At 33.5% G+C, this 18,658-nt stretch overlaps 4 protein-coding genes and 1 long non-coding RNA gene across 10 annotated transcripts; 3 read left to right on the top strand and 2 right to left on the bottom strand.

Annotated features, from left to right (window-relative positions):
• Positions 1-409: 409 nt before the first annotated feature.
• On the bottom strand, positions 410-1,486 carry LOC17894956 (F-box/kelch-repeat protein At4g23580). Its single transcript, XM_006300964.1, has one exon. The coding sequence runs from the start codon at positions 1,484-1,486 to the stop codon at positions 410-412; it is 1,077 nt and encodes a 358-aa protein (XP_006301026.1).
• Positions 1,487-2,763: 1,277 nt separating this feature from the next.
• Positions 2,764-3,199, top strand: LOC17894641 (pathogenesis-related protein 1). The gene has a single exon (XM_006301287.2). The coding sequence runs from the start codon at positions 2,764-2,766 to the stop codon at positions 3,190-3,192; it is 429 nt and encodes a 142-aa protein (XP_006301349.1). The 3' UTR covers positions 3,193-3,199.
• Positions 3,200-4,924: 1,725 nt separating this feature from the next.
• Positions 4,925-5,705, top strand: LOC17895508. The gene is made up of 3 exons (XR_002835164.1): positions 4,925-4,966; positions 5,124-5,251; positions 5,461-5,705. It is a non-coding gene; the product is annotated as an uncharacterized LOC17895508 (long non-coding RNA).
• A 7,433-nt stretch (positions 5,706-13,138) lies between these two features.
• LOC17894200 (glycine-rich domain-containing protein 1) lies at positions 13,139-16,337 on the top strand. 2 transcript variants are annotated; one of them, XM_023788141.1, is made up of 8 exons: positions 13,139-13,444; positions 13,680-13,794; positions 13,875-14,537; positions 14,620-14,923; positions 15,050-15,146; positions 15,227-15,351; positions 15,507-15,658; positions 15,722-16,337. In XM_023788141.1, exons 1-8 carry the CDS (start codon positions 13,254-13,256, stop codon positions 16,205-16,207), a joined length of 2,133 nt encoding a protein of 710 aa, XP_023643909.1. In that variant the 5' UTR covers positions 13,139-13,253; the 3' UTR covers positions 16,208-16,337. The 2 variants fall into 2 exon arrangements, with proteins under 2 accessions (XP_023643909.1, XP_006300310.1); XM_006300248.2 differs by having other exon boundaries at positions 14,620-15,146.
• Positions 16,338-17,288: 951 nt separating this feature from the next.
• LOC17894985 (dormancy-associated protein homolog 3) lies at positions 17,289-18,658 on the bottom strand. Of its 5 annotated transcripts, none has more exons than XM_023788018.1 (3): positions 18,444-18,658; positions 18,109-18,287; positions 17,289-17,674 (listed from the first exon to the last, which is right to left on the bottom strand). In XM_023788018.1, the coding sequence occupies exons 1-3, from the start codon at positions 18,652-18,654 to the stop codon at positions 17,528-17,530; spliced, it is 537 nt and encodes a 178-aa protein (XP_023643786.1). In that variant the 5' UTR covers positions 18,655-18,658; the 3' UTR covers positions 17,289-17,527. The 5 variants fall into 5 exon arrangements, with proteins under 5 accessions (XP_023643786.1, XP_023643785.1, XP_023643788.1 ...); XM_023788017.1 differs by having other exon boundaries at positions 18,438-18,657; XM_023788020.1 differs by having other exon boundaries at positions 17,289-17,656; positions 18,105-18,287; positions 18,438-18,657.

The raw sequence follows: 18,658 nt of genomic DNA on the forward strand, positions 1-18,658 counted from the left end.
ACAAGTTTGTCCATATATAGTACCATTCTTTTCGATTTATCTTGAATTAATGATCATTGAACTGCAGAAAGAAAATGGGGTTCCGACATGTATTCATTCAAGTCTTACTACAAACCAAAAGACTAAATTAGAGTAATCCAACTCTCTACCCTATCTAAGTTTAAGTTTGTACAAACATAAGATATTAAGATATGTCAACTATATATAATGTCTTCTTCAAAATATTATTGTGTATGTATTGTACACCAGCTTAAACGATAGTATACTGATCCAATTCAAAATAAAAATATAAACAATCTAGAATTTAAAATTTTCACTACAAACTCGTTTTCAAAAGAGTTTTAAAATATATTTAAAAATAGAACAAAATAAAAACAACAATAACATTAAGGTTTAATCGGTTAATGTTTCAAAATCCTTCAGCAGAAAAAGCATGAACTAGCCCATATGGCTCATTGGATGTAAAAACTTTGCCAAACCATTCAAGCGTCCCACAAATCTCCATGTGTTGGTCTTTGTGAAGAGCAATTACCTTACACCAGATTGTATTCTCTTGAAGGTTCCCAACAAGCACACACTCCTCCCACAAAACCGCCATTTTCCCACCATAATTCGCGAGTTTAACATTACGAGGCAATTCTTCCAAACCATTCAAACCTTTCAAGTTTTGCCATAATCTTTTGTTAGGGTCATACCACTCAACCGTACCACGACGAGGACGACGGTAGAATACGTTCCCTATCACACAATCAGATGATGACTTACCACTTCTTTTAATCCCCTTTATGTCTTTCCTCCTCCATATACCTTTATACAGCTTGATAGTGTCATCTTTGCTAGGAGACTTGGTATACATAATTCTTTCATATCTAATCCTTTTATACTTGGAGTCGCCGCGCAATTGTTTTCTAGAGATCTCAAAAACCTCCCAATCAACGATATTTGTATCGTAAATCACTATCCGGTTTTTCGGATCATGCTTTTTGCAGCCTCGCATTATATATGTATTTTGGTCAATACAAGCAGATGGCGATACACGAGCTACTTGTTGTATCCTTGGGGCCTCACACCTTTGGTTAGAACTATAGTCCATGAGTAGGACGTTAGACGATGCATTATAATTTCTTAATCCGCTAATAGCATATGAATTAGGAGCAATCAGTGCAACATCCAACTTAAAATCAGTAGGCCAATTTGGAGATGGAACCGGGACAAGAATCTTTGTGGTACTATGTGGTGTCTGAGAGAGAATGTACCAATGTAAGGATTTGGTGGAGGATCTTAAGCAGACATAGGGACCAGTCTCTATGTAGCCTAAGAGAGTTCGGATCTGGTAAAGCTCTGGTGAAGTAAGGAGAGAGTGGAATCTCTTGGAGACTAAGGAGAGAGTTGGGTAGTAAGATCTTGAGACCCGGGCTAAGCAGTTTAACACGATATCATCAGGAAGCATCAAAATACTTCTTACCGGTAGGTCTTCTCTGATCATGGTCGTCTCTTAGGTTTTGTCTCTCTTAGGGTTTAAGGTTGCTTTTCTAATAAGGTTTCTCGCTAGTCTTTTATATAGAAAATTTTCATTCCTAAAGAGATTAGGAAAATCTCACGTGGTTATTGGTAGTCCTAATCCAGTTAAGGAATAAGTACATAATAATTATTATTATTTTCCATTTTCTTGATCAATCCTGCATAGTGTTTATCTCCAAACATAATGCGAAACCAAATTATGGTTGCAAAGATTTCAAATATTGTTAATTGGTGATCCTTGTAGAAGATTCTTTTGATTAAATTAGCCTTTTCCTCTTTTTATTGATTTTATAATTATATAAAAAGCTAGTGTTATTAAGTATTAAGATTTTTAATGGTTATAGATATATATATATATATGATTTGATTAGAATTTATTAATCTCTCTGTTTTAATTGGTTATCGTTCTAGACTCAAAATTTCGTTTCATAATAGTTATCGTTTTAGATTTCTAATGCAAATGTTTAGTAAAATTTTTAATTTTATCCAATTATTTTAATGTCTAAACCAATTAAAAATAATTAGAGAATATCTTAAAGAAAGAGATAACATAAAGTTCATTGTTTTCTTAAGTTATGTGCAAAAACCTTAAACGACATTAACTAATTAAATGCGGAAAGAGTAAAAAACAAAGGAAGAAAACATAAAGAAACAATATTTCCCACATAACAGAGCAAGTATTTTTTATTTGAACTATAGTATTAATTTGTGATTTTTTCAACCACATATTAATTACATATTAATCTTATGGTGTTAATATCGTTAATTTTTATGTTAAATTATCCTTGGAAAGTTTAAAACAAAACATGACATATGTTGGAAACCCCAAAGCAACCAATTAAGTCCGACCTTAATTAAGTCCTCTTATAGATTTGACTAATTGAAACAATGAAAAATGGTTGATATATTCTTAAAATGGTAGATATGTATAATTCTTGATCAGGTCTCATTGCATACATACTCCATCGACTTCAAAGAAATTGTCTTGCTTTTTAAATATTGCAAGATTGTATTAAAAAATAATAATTTCTTATGAAGGGGCAAGTTTAAGGACCAATTCCTAATTGACTTAGTTATAACTTATAACACTTTTTAAAAAAGAATAGTGAAATAAAATTACTACAAGTGTTATTAGTTAGTTAAAACATATCTAGCAAGTGTGATTAGTAGTCCATAAAATAACTCCAACATAAACTCTATATAAATCCTCGATCGTTTCTTCTAAAACCAACACACAACATAATGAAGATGTTTAAGTCTCTCAACACCTTAATACTCTTGTCTATAGTTCTTGTCCTAGCTTTTGCTGTTCCTCTGAAAGCACAAGACCAGCCACAAGACTACGTCGACGAACACAACCGTGCTCGAGCCCAAGTTCAAGTGCCACCTATGAAATGGGATCAGACGTTGGCGAAATACGCATGGAACTATGCTCAACAAAGAAAGCGAGACTGTAGTCTCATTCCCTCTAACTCAGGTGTGTACGGTGAAAACTTGGCATGGCATAGTAGTAGTATGTCTGGTACTGACGCAGTGAGACTGTGGGTTAGCAAGAAGTCTAGCTATGCTCAAGTTGTGTGGAGAGCCTCGGTGTGGCTTGGGTGTGCCAAAGTCAGGTGTGACAATGGTGGAACCTTTGTGATTTGCAACTATTATCCTCCTGCTAATTAATGTTAAAAGGCCATTAACCTTACTAAGTATATGTATTAATATGTATGCAGATGAATAATACTTGTCCATATAGAGGACGTATGTGTTTCTATAATATATATATATCAATAATATGACCATCATATATCATGAGTATGGTGATTCCTTTGTGTGTTTTATGGTTTGTACATAACATGTTGTGATGGAATAATACATCTTTTGTGCTTGTCATAAAATTTAATAGTGTTTACGGAATTAACCTTAATAATTTGAGATTAATAGTGTTTAAGATATTGGTTTTTGTGAAATCAATAGTATAAAATGATTTTAGCACGTTTAACTGTGAAGTTCTATCAGAACCGTTAACCGAAAAGATAAGTACACTTTGGTGACACAAGTGGCCAAATCAATTCATTTAAACCTCTCCGCAAATCGGGATCTCACAATTCTCCCCCACTAACATAGATTCGTCCTCGAAACTAGCATCACCGTTCAACTACTTGAACCACAACCAACCGCTACCACGGTCCAACAATCCTTGACCCAACCCAGCCAATACACCAAAAATCCCGAGATTGAACTAATCATCAACGTCCGAGGTCTCCATGTAGTCTCTATTCATGGCCTACGCGTAATAGACCTCACATACTCACAACTCCTCGCCTTCAGATCGCAACCTTGAGCCGTACCGCTCTCACTATCAGACCGTCATCTAAAAATTTAGGCTTCGAATGGAGAGAGCGTTTCAGGCAGAGCAGATCAAGCAGTTCAAAAATATAAAGCAGAACAAAAGCAGATCAAACAAACTAGCAGATTAAACACTCCAAATCTCCAGCGTTTTTACTGTTCATAGTGTAGTACAATTTTCCTTTTAAATTTTGATCTGCTGGCAGGACAATTATTTTTTAATAATATTTTTTTTTCTGAACTGCACTTTATGTATTTTATGTTGAATGGTAAATATACAGGACAGTAGATCTGCTTGGCAGGAAAACTGCTTTTTATCTGCTTTTCATTGCTTTGCATTCAAGGCCTTAATTTGCTCAAATAAAATAACTAGATTAAACCAAATAAAGCTTTCAAATTTGGACGCTTGAGAATTTAAGCTTTCTTTGCATTCGTAGTTGAAAGAATATTAGTCCTATAATAATGATACTGAATCATTGTTCAAATTTTTATATCTGATGTGGAACATTGTACATACATTTTTTTAAACTGATTAAGTAGTATACGTCTGTTTAAAAAAAAAAATCAAATTGCAATATATGTGAAAATTTGTATTTTTATTATACATATGTTTTATGTAATATAATAAATAAAAAATATCATATAAAGATGAAAGGAGAGAAAGAGACTAGAAATTGGAATATGATATTAAATATTTGTTGTTATAATAGAAAGTAATTTAATGCTTTTGCATTAATTACTTTACAAAATATTAAATGCATCCAAATAATAAATGTTGACTATGGGTTTCATTTTTTTTTTTTTTTTTTTTTTTTGCAAAAAGTGCTGCGAAAATACTATAGTAGGTTTAGTAACTTAACAAATAAAGATAATATGTTATGGAAATCCTTTGACCAACTTTATAATCTATATTTGGTTATGGAAAATTAATTATGTAATATTTAATAAATTACATAATATTGAAGTTGTTGATTGTTGACCAATGATAAATACATAATATGGAAGATTTATAATAACTGTTATCATGTATATCTATATAAATGCACACACAAGACCAAGACAATATATTGTAACTAGCTATTATATTAATATATCAAAAAGATTAAAGGTAAAATCTATTTATAAATAGCTAGGATTTTTTACAAATGTTATTATAAACGTCAAAATGTTATTAAAAACATTTGACGACATATGTCTCTTATAGAAAAACCATTTAAAATTGATTTTGTACCTTATTCTTCTACTGGTTTTGAATTCCTCTTTAGGTCAACATATTTCTTGGAAACAAATTGGTGCAATCTTCTAAAAACATAACCTATGACAACTAAGAAATTTTTATCTCTTCTCTTGCCTTTACTGGTGCTTAGTATCACCTTCCAGCCCATAATTTCAGGTAACAAACACATTTATATTTTTGGGGGTTGTAACAAAAATATACTTTTTTATTTTTGTTTCGATTTGAAATCCTCTTGAGAAATTTGAGATATCTAGATGTTCAATTTACATAATAAATAAATCATTTATCATATATATTTTAAAATTTTAATGATTTTTTTTAGTGATTTTCTAATTCTTAAAAAGAGTTTATATATGACTGAACAGGAAAACCAACAAAAATGCGAGTTTTCCTCGGTTTATGTAACAACACAGCTCAATGCAATAAATCATGCATATCAAAGGGTTACGAAAAAGGAATTTGTTTCCTGTACCTCCACACTTGTTTTTGCTACCCCAAATCCGAATCTCATGATGATCCTTCCATGTCTTACCCTCCTAATTAATAATTAACTCTTTCTATATGTACTAATCAGTTCTATGAATAAAAATCATATTTTTACAATGACATATTTACATATCTCATCGAAGCTCTTTGGTTGATCATAATGTATACTTACAAGTTACAATGTAATGATAAGCAAAAGAGAGCATCAAAACAAGACCTTAACATCTAATAAATTGTGTTGTTTAGTAATCTTCGCGGTCATAACTTGAACCTAATTTCTCTTTACTAATCTCTTTTAAATAGCCTTCGATTTGAAGTATGTATCAACTGGTCTGGTTTAAAGTCGACTTGATGTCTACATTACAACGTAATATGATATGATATGATTGTAGCAACGAAAAAGATATCATTTATCAGTTATGATGCGGACATCGATTATCCTGTCCAACCCGTTGAACTAGATCAAGTACCAGATCCTGTACCACACCCTGTACCAGTCGTCCCAGTAGGCCCCATGACTCGTTCAAAGTCTAAACAACTTAGAAAGAGGTTCAACCTAGCTGTACAAGACATTGTGAGCTCACTAGAGCTGAGCTACGTCAACTGGTCTGTACCACCGTTACTCCATCACGACGAATATGATCCCATCGCCGAGGAAGAGCTTGCTGAAGCATTCACCCAAATGAGTCTTGAACATACCATTTCCCCAGGTATGAATTCTCCTTTGACAGGTCAAGAAACCTCTAGAATCCAAGAGAAGACAATGGAGTCACAAAAGACGAGCAAAACAAGCTTCACCTTCGAGAGTGATCGAGAGAGTGAAGATCAAGAACAAGACGTCAAGGACTTGGAAGAGCTGCACGTGACTGATCAAGCTACCCAAGAGAAACTCCAAGAAACCATCTACTTCAAGAAACCAACAAACAAACATGCACCTGACAAGACCCCTGAAGTAGATCAAGACGTAGTTCAGAGAACATCGATTGGGCCTAGATCGCATCCAGGTAAGTTCTATTCAATATTTTCGATAATTGCAGGTCCATTAAGCCCCAACAACGCCTAGGAGACGTGCTCATCACGAGGTTTCAAGTTTGCTTTAGTATTTTACTTATTTTCTTTCCAAAAACAATGGTTTTGTATTTGTAATTTTATTTGTTTCCTTTGTTGCATTTTTACATTTATTTCGGCCTTAGGGCTAGCTGAAGGACTCTTATAAAGTCCCCCTGCAGCAGTTGTACGAGTTTTTACCCTTGATTATCAATAAAGAACCGAACTTTCTTCACTTCTTCTCTTTAAGTGTTCTTAAGAGAATAAGCTTGTTTTTTGTCTTGTGTGTGTGATTCCACAAGGCTAAGATCGTGTACTGTATCAGAGACCAATCACATCTCTGTGGTGTACTTCAATCCGCCAGCACTTCCCCTTCATTCGATCCCACACGAGAGAAGCGACCGCCATCGTGTCAGATCTACATCAACGACCATATTTCCTACACAAGAGAGAAGCGACCGCCATCTTGTGTAGCCATCATATCTATCCTGATACAAGCTCACCACCGAGTCTTGTATCAAGTTATCACTCATGATTTTTCTCTCTTAAGCATTAGAATATCTACTATAGTATTTTTGTTAGGATTTTTAGCAAAAATATAATGCGACTAAAATTTATTAATGTGCCAATTTTATTACTCGATTATTCGATTAAGAAAACAAATTAAATACTCCAAATGGAAAATGGAAAATTTGGAATATGTACATTTTTTTTTGCATATGTGCAATGTTCCACATGGGGTAGATTTTTCAGAAGAGTTAATTACTCAATAAGGACTTTTCTCAATGGCATTTTTGTTTTTGCCATTTTATGTTAAATCTTTTAGATTTGCCACTTTTATAGATCTAAAAACACAATTTTACATATTATGTTTGAGTTTTCTTGGTTTCATGCATTTTTTCTTAGGGTTTAGTATTTGTTATGAAATATATATTTTATCCCAAAAAATCATAAAAGCACACATTTTAACAAACTTAAAAAATGGCAAATTTATAAATTTTTAGTGAAAATGACATATTTATAAAATTTGAGTTAGAAAGTGGCAAAATCCATAAGAATCGCTTTTTCAGAACCATATAAAAAGGAATTATATATTTCCAACTATGAATGAGCAAGAAATTTGTTAAAAAAATATTATCGTCAACAGTATATATGTTAAATATCGCATAGTAAAACTAATTTAATGTTTAGTTGTATCAATTATATTTCAAAATTTAAATGATTATAACTATGCTAAAAATATTATATTAATATATTATATATGCATATTATTAAAACAAAAACTCTTCTGTTTTTTGCAGGATCAGAATCTCACATAAAGGTTTTGTCATACTCGAAAGAACAATGAACCGATAGACGTCATCATGGCTAACCAACTGACGCTTGTGACGCTTATGTAAGAAACTTGTCATATAAAGTCATTAATATATGTCTCTATTGATTTGAAGATGACAAAAACAATCTCTTAGCATTAAAATTTTAGTCAAATCTATGTATAATTATATTATTACTTAGAAATAATATAAGAGTAGGAAAAAAAGTTAAAAAAAAAAAAAGTAAAAGTAGTATACAACTGAAAAAACAAGTGATAATAATCATGTCTTTATTTCTCTTCACTGTATATTCTTTTCTTTTTTTCCTTTTGTTTTGCTTATGTTTAGCTGTACTATTTATTTTGTTTGTCAATTTTAAAACCTACCTGGATAAATATAAAGTAAACACATTATTTAAACATATTTTCAACATTTATACATGTATATACAATTTCTTGACCTTATAGTTTTCTCTTTCCCTTTTTACTTTCAACTTGATCTATCTTTATTCTATATAACTCTAGGTTTATTTTATAATTACAACACATTTTAACAACTTCTATTACGTGCAAGGCAAACAAACGAGATGAATATATAATGTATTATGAGAAGCTTCGTAATAAGAAGTCTATTTGAGTTTTCCTATTATCTTAGTTGTCCGAGGTTACATGTCTTTATGTGAATGTAGTATTTTCAAGCATTATAAATAAATTTATAAACAGTAGAAATAATTATTCATTCTTTTAGTAAATTAACAAGAATGGCAACGCCTATTTGATATGTTGTCCATTTTAGCAAAAGCCATTCAGACTCTAACCATAATTTTCTTAAACTAAAAAACACGCCCAAGAGGTGTGGTAGGGAAACTTAGGTGGAAGGATGCAATTCCTACAACCTAGATTCGTGTTTGTTGTTAACACCATTTTTGGGGAAAGCCTCTTAGTTTGGTTTAGATCCAATTCCTTTACCTAATAATCAGAAATACAAACGATCTGATTACCTCAGAATATTAGTCGGAAAAAGTTAATCTGGATTCAGGGGATGTAGAATAAAATATTAAAAAGAGATATATTTTAATCGGAACCAATCACCACTTGCCACATCCCACTAACATCTCACCTAAAAACATCTTGTGGAAGACTCGCATACTACATCCATTATCACTGTTTTATTATTTTATAATTTTTTAAACACTTTAAGACATGAGCGTGTACGCCGTTAAGGATGGCCTAAGAGCATCCACAGCGGTAAAACCTCAACCTCAAAATATAATAGATAAATTATATACATAATTTATGTATATAACCTCAAAATATAATATTTCAATCAATTCATAATAAATAAAGAAACAATCGCACTAAAACCTACTTTCTCAACATTTCATTACACAAAAACCTACTTTCTACTATCTCTATACTTTTACCACTTGAAATGACAAAACACTCCTGTAACTTCAATCAATCTTCTTCTTTACTTCCCTTCTCATTCTTTAACGGTTTCTTTTTTTGCATTGTTATTAGAAAAATAAAACTAATTTTATTTATGTCATCACCCTCTCTCTCACCCTTTTTTTTTCTTTTGTTATTATCATTTAAGATAGGTATTAAAAATAATATATTTAATTACACATAATAAATTATGATTATTTTTTCTTTACATTTTAATATGCATATTGATATATATTAGATGAAATAAAATATTATAAACTATTCATTTATAGCTTAACATATATATCCATGTGATTACATTAGTGTAGATATGCTTGAATGTTCGTTAAAATATCTGGAAGTTAGAATGTAGTGTATAGTTTATGCTTTTGGTTTTAGAGTTAAATTAAATTGGATAAGGATTAAGGTTTGAGATTCATGTTTTATGTTTAGAGTTTAGTGTTTAAGATTAGATTTTAGGGTTTAGGGTTTAGGGCTTTAGGGTTAAAGGTGTTGCAGCTTAAAATTCATAGGAAGCTATTGAGTCGATAAGAGTTAAGAACTTCATGTTTTGGAATTGGGATTTAAGGTTTAGGGTTTAGGGTTTAGGGGTTAGGGTATACGGTTTAAGGTTTAGGGGTATATGGCTTTCCACTAGCTGTTTTGATTGTTTTCCTAATTCGTTTTACTTACATTTTTTGGAGATTTTGCATTAGAAAAGTTATAGGGCAAATAGATTGAAATTTCATGTTAACTTTATAGAAGCATGGAGAAAATCAATTCCACATGGTCAGAGTTTAGTGGATAGGCTTGGATGGACATTGTAGAAGCATGGAGAAAACCGATTTTCATATCCAATATCTAATCTTAGATTTTTCGTGGATATTGTGTTTTAATCTATCCACATAAAAATGTTTATTTACATAATCCACTTTGCATCTTCCAATGTTTTTTATTAGCTTAATTTGCATATTCCAATGTTTTATTATTTCACCTAGACACCTTGACCAACAATATCCATGTGGTTACTATAACGTGGATATTCTGGGATGTTCATTAAAATGTTTACAGGTTAGGATGTAATGTATGATTTATGGTTTTCGTTTTACAGTTTAATTTAATTGGACAAGGTTTAAGTTTTAAGATTTATGTTTTATGTTTAGAGTTTAGTATTTAAGGTTAGAGTTTTGGGTTTTGGTTTAGGGTTTAGATTTTAGGGTATATGATTTAGGGTTTAGGATATAGGATTTAGGGACTAGACTTTAAAGTTTAACGTAGGAAGTTTAAGGTTTATGACTTATTTATCTAAACACAAATATTTTGATTAAATAGGTTTTGATATGTTTTTATATGATTAAACCTAGTAAATATCTATAAATTATAGTCCAATTGACCATCCATGTATCAATGAACAAATGTTTAACTAAATATGGATAGTGTATAATATAAAAATTTATCTAAACTATAGCAATATGCGTCTTAAAATGTAAAGAAAATATAATCATAACTTATTATATAAAAATAAAGAGTTAATTTTTGTTAACAAATACATAAAATGACACTCAAAGATGAGAACAAAAAAAAAAGAGTAAAACAAGAAAAAAGAAACGACAGAAGAAGAGAAATCGATTACATAAAAATTAATAATTTATGCAAATTTATTTTATCCATTGGATTCTTTTCCCCCAAAACATCTCAGCCACACAATTTTTCCAAACTATTTATAGCACACAACTAAATATAATATTTCAGCCCAAACCGAAACACCAAAAACCTAAAAACACCAAAATTAATAAAATATTATTTTCAATTTCAACCACACTTTTCAATACAATTACTTGACATCCAACGGTTATAATTTGTTGAACCAAATCCTTCTTTCAAACACAAGCAAAGGGCATTTTTGTCAACCTAAATGACACCTACCCCAAAAGTAAGTGGGAAAGTACACCAAACCTTCTAAGTGTGTTTTTTGGCAAACAATCTTCAGCAAAGTATGTTATTCTGTCATTCACTCATAAATAAATTATGTATTTAATTTTTCAGTTATAAAATTTATATATCACCAATCAGAGAAAGACAAGTGGTGATTTTGTTTCTGAACCGTCTCTCAAATGAGGAAGGCAGAGAACCTCATCTGATACTTTGACACACTTTTACAATATTTTTTTCTAAAATATTATTCTGAGCCACTATGAGATACGCCCAATGAGCATGCTCTAAGGATGACAAAACAAAAAATACAGAGGCCCATAAAGCTGAATGGCCTAAGACAATATAAACGACGTCGTTAAGTACACATTGAACAAATAATGTTGCGTATGGTAGAAACAGTTTTGGATAATTAACTGTGATAATGTATTTGATAATGTATTTGAGAATCTCTTATAAGTGATTAAGAAGCTCCCATGGTCGCCACGCATAGGCTGGAGAGAATCACATATAGAAAGTGTGAGATCCCGGTTTGTGAATAGGTTTAAATTAATTGATTTGGCCACATATGATACCAAAGTGCACTTTTCTTTTCGGTAAAAAAGGTCATGAGATAACTCCACAGTTAAGCGTGTTTTTGCTGGAGTAGTCAACGGATGGGTGACCTTCCGGGAAGTGGTTGTCGAAACTATGTGAGTGAGGCCAAAACTCGGGGAAAGATAATGTGGTGATTTGTAGGGTCGGTAAACAAATATTTAAGCCTCCCAGACGTAGCAAACCGACAGTCGAATATTAATGGGTTCATGAGCGTAGTGAGAGAACGTGAGACCCATTAAAAGAGGTGAACCTATGGACTGGTGGTTAAACATAGGGCTAATTGGATAGATGACGGTCGGGACATTACAGAAAGATCCAAATTTTGTTACGTAATATCCCGCAAGTAAGGCTAAATAACCATTTCCTAAACCAGTTTGATCCAAGCCTAATTTCTCTTTACTAATCTCTTTTAAATAGTTAAATTGCTTATAAATTCCAAAGATGTCTCCTACAATTGGTTCCATACCGTTCACCGCTTTGTGGTATGGTCAGGTTAGCACCTGGTTTGAAGTCGACTTGATGACGATGATGGTAACGACGAAAGGAACATATAATATCTTTCACGAGTTTTCTCTCTATCTATAGGATTAGAGCTCCATTTATAAAAATTATAACTTGCACATAAATTTTTATAACTAGTGTCCTAATAGATTTTTGATTTAACATTAAATTGAAATCATCGAAAACAGTATCAATCCAAGTCGATTAATCCAAATTGTGCGAGGATGATACATGAGCTAGCTATCATCTAAAAAGAACTATCAACTCCAATGGTTCAATCGTTTAAATGCTCTCTAATTCGTCAAAATAAAATAGGTCTGGAGATAATAATAATAAATTTAAAAAACAAAAAAATAATAAAAAGTTTTTTCCACTAAAAAAATATCACTTTAAAAATAATGCTACACCTAAAAATCAGTTCCACAACTCTCCTAGAAAAAGAAAGAAAATATATAATCCAATCATATCAAAGTATAAAACACTACCTAGAGATCTTAACTTACCAACTATTATTATTTAATATCCAACTAAAATATTTCATGTATGGTTTATCTTTGTCATCATCATTTTGGTTGTTTGTTGCCTAGACATGATTCGCTTTCTTACAAAAATAATTATCTACTTTAATACTTTTTTAAAAAAATATAATAATTGACAACAAATTAATACTACAAAAAAAAAAAACTAAATTTACTAAATAAAAAAAGACAAAACTGTTTGTTCACTTCAGATGAACTCTACTTTATTATTCTTTCACGGTCTCAATACGCCAAATCTCTGTTTCTTCATTCGGACAAAACACATCTAATCTCAAGTCAATGTTTTGTCTTTAGATACTATCTTTACTCTCTCTCAATGTCTCTAGGACGGTCAGAGTTCGCCGACGGCGTAGCAGCCCGGAGTCTCAGCGAGATCTCAGAAGTTGACGCCGTAAGAATCGGAGCTGATATTGTATCTGCGGCGAGACGTCTCATCGCACTTTTAAGGTCTGTCGGAGATTGTCAATGGCTTCATCATCCACCTGTTATCTCTGAAGCTATTAGAAGGTGAACAAAAAAATAAAAACTTTACCTTTACTCTTTCCTCCTGAGTTTTTTGATCGGACGGTTTAGATTCATTTAGTATCTTTCTACTGTTTTAGTATCTTCTGGTCCCCAAAGTTTGGATTTTTATTGAAGACTGTTGAATTAAATTCTTGAAAGGTTTGATTTTTATTCTTTCTGATCATGTAATTAAATGCTAGTGTTGTTGTTTTTGTTGTTGTGTGTTGTGTTCTTTAAGGTATGATGAGCTTTGGATGCCGTTGGTTTCTGATCTAACGGTTGGTTTGAAGCCTCCTATGATTTTGCCTCCTATAGATATTGAATGGGTTTGGTTTTGTCATACTTTGAATCCAGTAAGCTCTGTTTCATTGTCATACTTAAACAAAGATTGTGATTTCTTGGGGTGTTATAGTTTTGGTTTTGTCTTTGTTAGGTGAGTTATAGGGATTATTGTCAAAAGAGATTCTCGAAACTTATAGGGAAGCCTGCGATTTACGACGAAGAGAACGAGAATTACGCGGTTTTACAATGCGAAAAGGTTTGGGTTTTACGGTACCCATTGGAGAGTTTTGAGAACAGAGCTGATCTTGATTCAGTTGAGACTGTTTCTTCAGTGAATGAAGATGTGAAAAGTCTAGTAGAGAAGCAGAGGTTTCTTTGGGAGAAGTTTTCATCTCCTTATATGTCTGAAACCGTATACTTGATCGCTGCTCGGTTACGTTACAAGGGGTTTTTGTTGATCCTACACAAGTTTAAAGACGAGATTTCTCGGCTTATTCCAGCTTCTGATATACTTCTTATGTGGTTGACACACAAGAGTTACCCGACGGTGTATAAAGAAGATGTTGATGAAATGTTGGAGGATATGACGCGAAAAGTGGTACGAGTTGGGGAAGCTGTAGAGAAAAGTGAAGTGGAAACAACGAAAAGACTATGGGATAGGTACTTTAATCAACCATATGAGAAGGCTGGAGGTGAATTGACGGTAATAGCGAATGAGTCCCGTCTTAGTAGCAATACAGTGTTTTATTGGCCTGTCTCGGATATGGACATTAACACCGCGTATAAGTCTATTCGACCTAGATTTGTTTTGGAAGTAAGTTCTTGACTTGATGTAATGACTTGACTCTGAAGTAAAGTAAAGTGGTTTTTGTATCTGAAATGGTTATTTTTCGCAGTTATGTATATTTATAAGGCTGAATCCAAAAGCAGAGAGGAATGAGTCTATTGATCGAAGTTTTCTTCGTTTGAGAGTTGCTAGATGTCATAGGAAGCTGCAACTAGATAAGAAAATGAGCGATTTTTCTCGCGATTCGTCATGGCAGAAGGGGTGGCATCTTTACTGCGAGTTCGGGACATTAGGGGTTGTTTTGGAATCACATTGTGACCGTCCTCGTGGGATTTGCTTCAGAAGTGGAAAACCGGAAGGGATGATTGAGTTTCCGTGGAATGATCTGTTAAGAGCACATTCACTAGCATCTGGTAGGTTTCTCGGGAAGCAAGTAAGTGTGTTTGCTTCGGTTACTCCCCCGGTTCAAGCTCCTTACTTGCTGAGATTTGTACCGGATCGAGTTACCGATGATTCAGGTGCTATGATATCTGATTCAGTTCAAAGAACTAACAATTTCCGGCCTCAAGAAGGAAGATGGCTTACACGGACCGTGCTTGATCATGCTGGTCGGGAATGTTTCGTTATCCGCATCCGGTAAGCTGCACGATCTATCTGTCTTCTTAGTAAAACCCGTTCTTGGTTCTGAACTGACTGTTTGTTTTTATTCTATTCAGAGTAGGAAAGGGAGTGTTTAAACGCGGAGGTGAAGTTCCATCCCCGGTTAAATCAGAGGAGCGGATAACAGAGATTCGAGTAGGTTCTTGGTCTTATATCGAGGGTTCAATCGGTAAAGCTCCAGGTACATTGGCTTAGGCGACAAGAAGAAACTCTGTTTAGTGTTTACAGTTTACTGAAAATATGTTTTTCTGTTGTAAAAAAGTCAAAAAATAGCATTTGAAACAATAGCAGCCTTTAAAGAGTCTACCGATCATTATGTTTTCTCGTCGAGTACAGCAAAGGTAGTTGGAACCGTGACGCCTAAAGAATCAGTTGAGGATTGGGAAGCTGCTTGGGAATTTTCGACTGGAGACGAATTGCGCATCCGCATAGACTCATCAGGAGCTATCTCAGAACTTGGTCTATATTCAAGAAACCCCGGTTCGAAGGTACGATTTCAAGATTCACGTTTTCACTTCGCGTTCTTTTTAACATTTTTGGTGGTGATATAGGTTCGGCTATTAACTGGACGGAGAATGCAATATAAAGGAGAAGGTGAAGAAGACGAGGAAGGTTTTGTAACATTGGTTAGATCAACAGAAGAAGATCCAACAGAAAAAGCAACTGCTCTAATCGACTGGAAGCATCAAGCCGTGGAATTTCTACCCGAGGAAGATGCGGTTTTCGTCTTGCTATTGTCTGTATCGATTCTAAGGAGCGTAACACAGAGAAGAAGGGAAGATGTTGGTAAATTGTTGGTGCGGAAAAGGATAACCGAAGCTACCGGTGAACGGGATTGGGGATCAGTTATCGTCGATGCTTCATCGTCAAATGTATCTTCTTCTGCTAGTCCATACGTAGAACCATGGTATCGAAACTCCGGTAAGGTTATGGCTATGGAGGAGAAAGCACAAGTTGCAAGATATCCGTATCCTGTTATGAGCTATTCTAACGTTGATGGTGGTGATAGTTTATACAAACACGTAATATTTGGGTGAAACTACAAAGAAATTGCATTATTTAGTTAGATGGATTTGATGTAACCAAAGTTTATACAATACTTGGGATGTCTTTTATCAATTATACTGTTTTGCTCAATATTTTGTAAATTAGCTATCAACGTATCTATTTGTTGATCCTATAAACAATTTAGTGTATTTAACAGAATTTAAAAAATTGATACAACAAAGGAGGCAGAAGAGAGATGTGGGGTCGAGTTTTTATAAGAAGTTGTAGACGCAAGGTCAGCCAAAAACTGTAAAGTCTTAGAGTCCATCAAGAGTTACAAAGTGACGACCATGTTTTATGGAGGGCTCTTAACAAAATCTTGAATCGAGCGTCGAGTTTTTATAAGAAGTTGTAGATCGAGTCACAAGATCAACCAAAAACTCTAAAGTCTAGAGTCCATCGACCATGTTTTATGGAGGGCTCTTAACAAAATCTTGAATCGAGTTTACGAGAGTCCGATTATAAATTCAGATCTTTTTCTCACCTTCTTTACATAGGAAAACAGCAGTGATCTATTATATTTGGAAGCTGCGAAACAATGTGGTCCATAATAAGTATTTTAGGCTACTCTTAGCATAAAATTTGCTAAGAGATAACGCTTATCTAAGAACCGTCTCTTAGCAAATTTTAAGCTAAGAGTTGCTGAAGCTAAAATTTTAGTCCCTTCGAATAAGTTTATAAACAAAGAGGTCAGAAACATCATTACTGAAAGACAACACCGACAACGATTCCGCAACTTGATGCAAATTCTAGATACAATGAGCTCACTTTAAGTGACTTGTTTTTTTGGAATCTTGCTTTTATTCTCTTTTGCCAATAATAAGGGTTAATGTTATATAGTATACTTGCTTCAAAAGATAACTACAACATTAACAAGTGATATGATTCACAAGTTTCCTATCCCATTAGTCCATATCTCTTTAGTTTTAGATTGGGAGATAAACATTTTATAGTTTAGGGAAAGTTTAAAGAGTCGTTTTCGCATGGCCTATGAAGAGACTTTGTGAGTGATCTACTTATCTACTTGAATGAGAAGGATAAGCTATAAACTAATAAAGATAAAAGAAGAAGTAAAGTTAAGCATCTACATGTCTCTTGTTATTATCATTGCAGCAAAAATGTACAAACTCGTAAAAAAAAAAGCATTACAAAAGCAAAACATTAACACACACAAAACAAAACGAACCTACACAAGCAAGAAAAACACAACAAGACTTTGCAAACTAAACAACCACTTGATGTTGTTGTCATAAGGGTACTCTGTTTTTTTTTTTTTTTTATCTCTTTTTCAAGATTTTGTGTTAGAGACTTTAAAGATCACATGCCGTAAGGAGGAGGAGAGCTCCTTGGTCCAGTCTCTGATCCGCCTCCTCCTCCGACTGCCGCCTTATCGAACGCATCCGACGTCGACCGCCTCCTAAACCGAAAGGGTTCCTTTCCTGCTGCGTTTGCTCCGTTCACATCACCAAAAATCATCACTTCTCGTTAGTAAACCTCATTACATTCACTATCAAACCATACAAACTTGACTCTTTCAACCATATATTAAAAATTGATGACTAGACAAAAAAAAAAAAAAAAACAACAACAACTATATATTAAAAATCTTATCACACTTCACATCCACACACATACTAATCAAAATCTTATTATGTTAGGTAACGTATAACAACATTTTGACTAGACAATACACCTAATTGAACCAATCATATCACATAATAACCATATTGTATAATCAAATCATAATGGACGACACTAGTGAGACAAGCACTATACAGTATACACTTATGTACCTAATATGAAATGACAAAATTACCCTTTAATGAATTAAAGTGAGTGTACTGTTTCACCTAACGAAATCAACGAAATGACAAAAAAAAAACTCACCGGAGAACGGAGAGAGCGGCGGAGAGAAAGGAGAAAGCGGCGGAGTTGAACCGGCAGGAGAAGCAGGAGCTGAACCGCTTTGATAACCGGGTGGTTTAATTATCATGATGCTACGTGTAACTTTCACAGTTTCTTCCGGCGAATCCTCACCGTACGATCTCGCACTTCCAGCTTCAGATTGATCTAATCAAAATCAATAAAATTAAAATCAAATTAAAGATCTAATCAGATCGATCATCAGATTCAGACACTTCAGTGCATGGTTTAACTAAATTTTAGATTCGTTGATTAAACCGGTTCAATTTTTTTTTATTACAAAACACGGCGGCGTACCATTACCGGAGCTAGGTCGGAAACTGAAGGTATGGTGTTTACGAAGCTTGCCAAGGCCGTTCTCTGGCCGTGGACCAGCGACGGTATCATCCCAGAGATGATCAAGTAAGCCCATAAGGAGAAAGGTTGAAATTGATAAGAAACTAAAGTTTTTGGGGTCTTTTTCTAATTTTCTTAAAAACTGTTGTTTGTTGTTTGTAGTAGAGAGAGGTTTCATTGAT

The sequence above is a fragment of the Capsella rubella genome, unplaced genomic scaffold, assembly GCF_000375325.1.
Source record: "Capsella rubella cultivar Monte Gargano unplaced genomic scaffold, Caprub1_0 scaffold_2, whole genome shotgun sequence".
Lineage (NCBI taxonomy): Eukaryota > Viridiplantae > Streptophyta > Magnoliopsida > Brassicales > Brassicaceae > Capsella > Capsella rubella.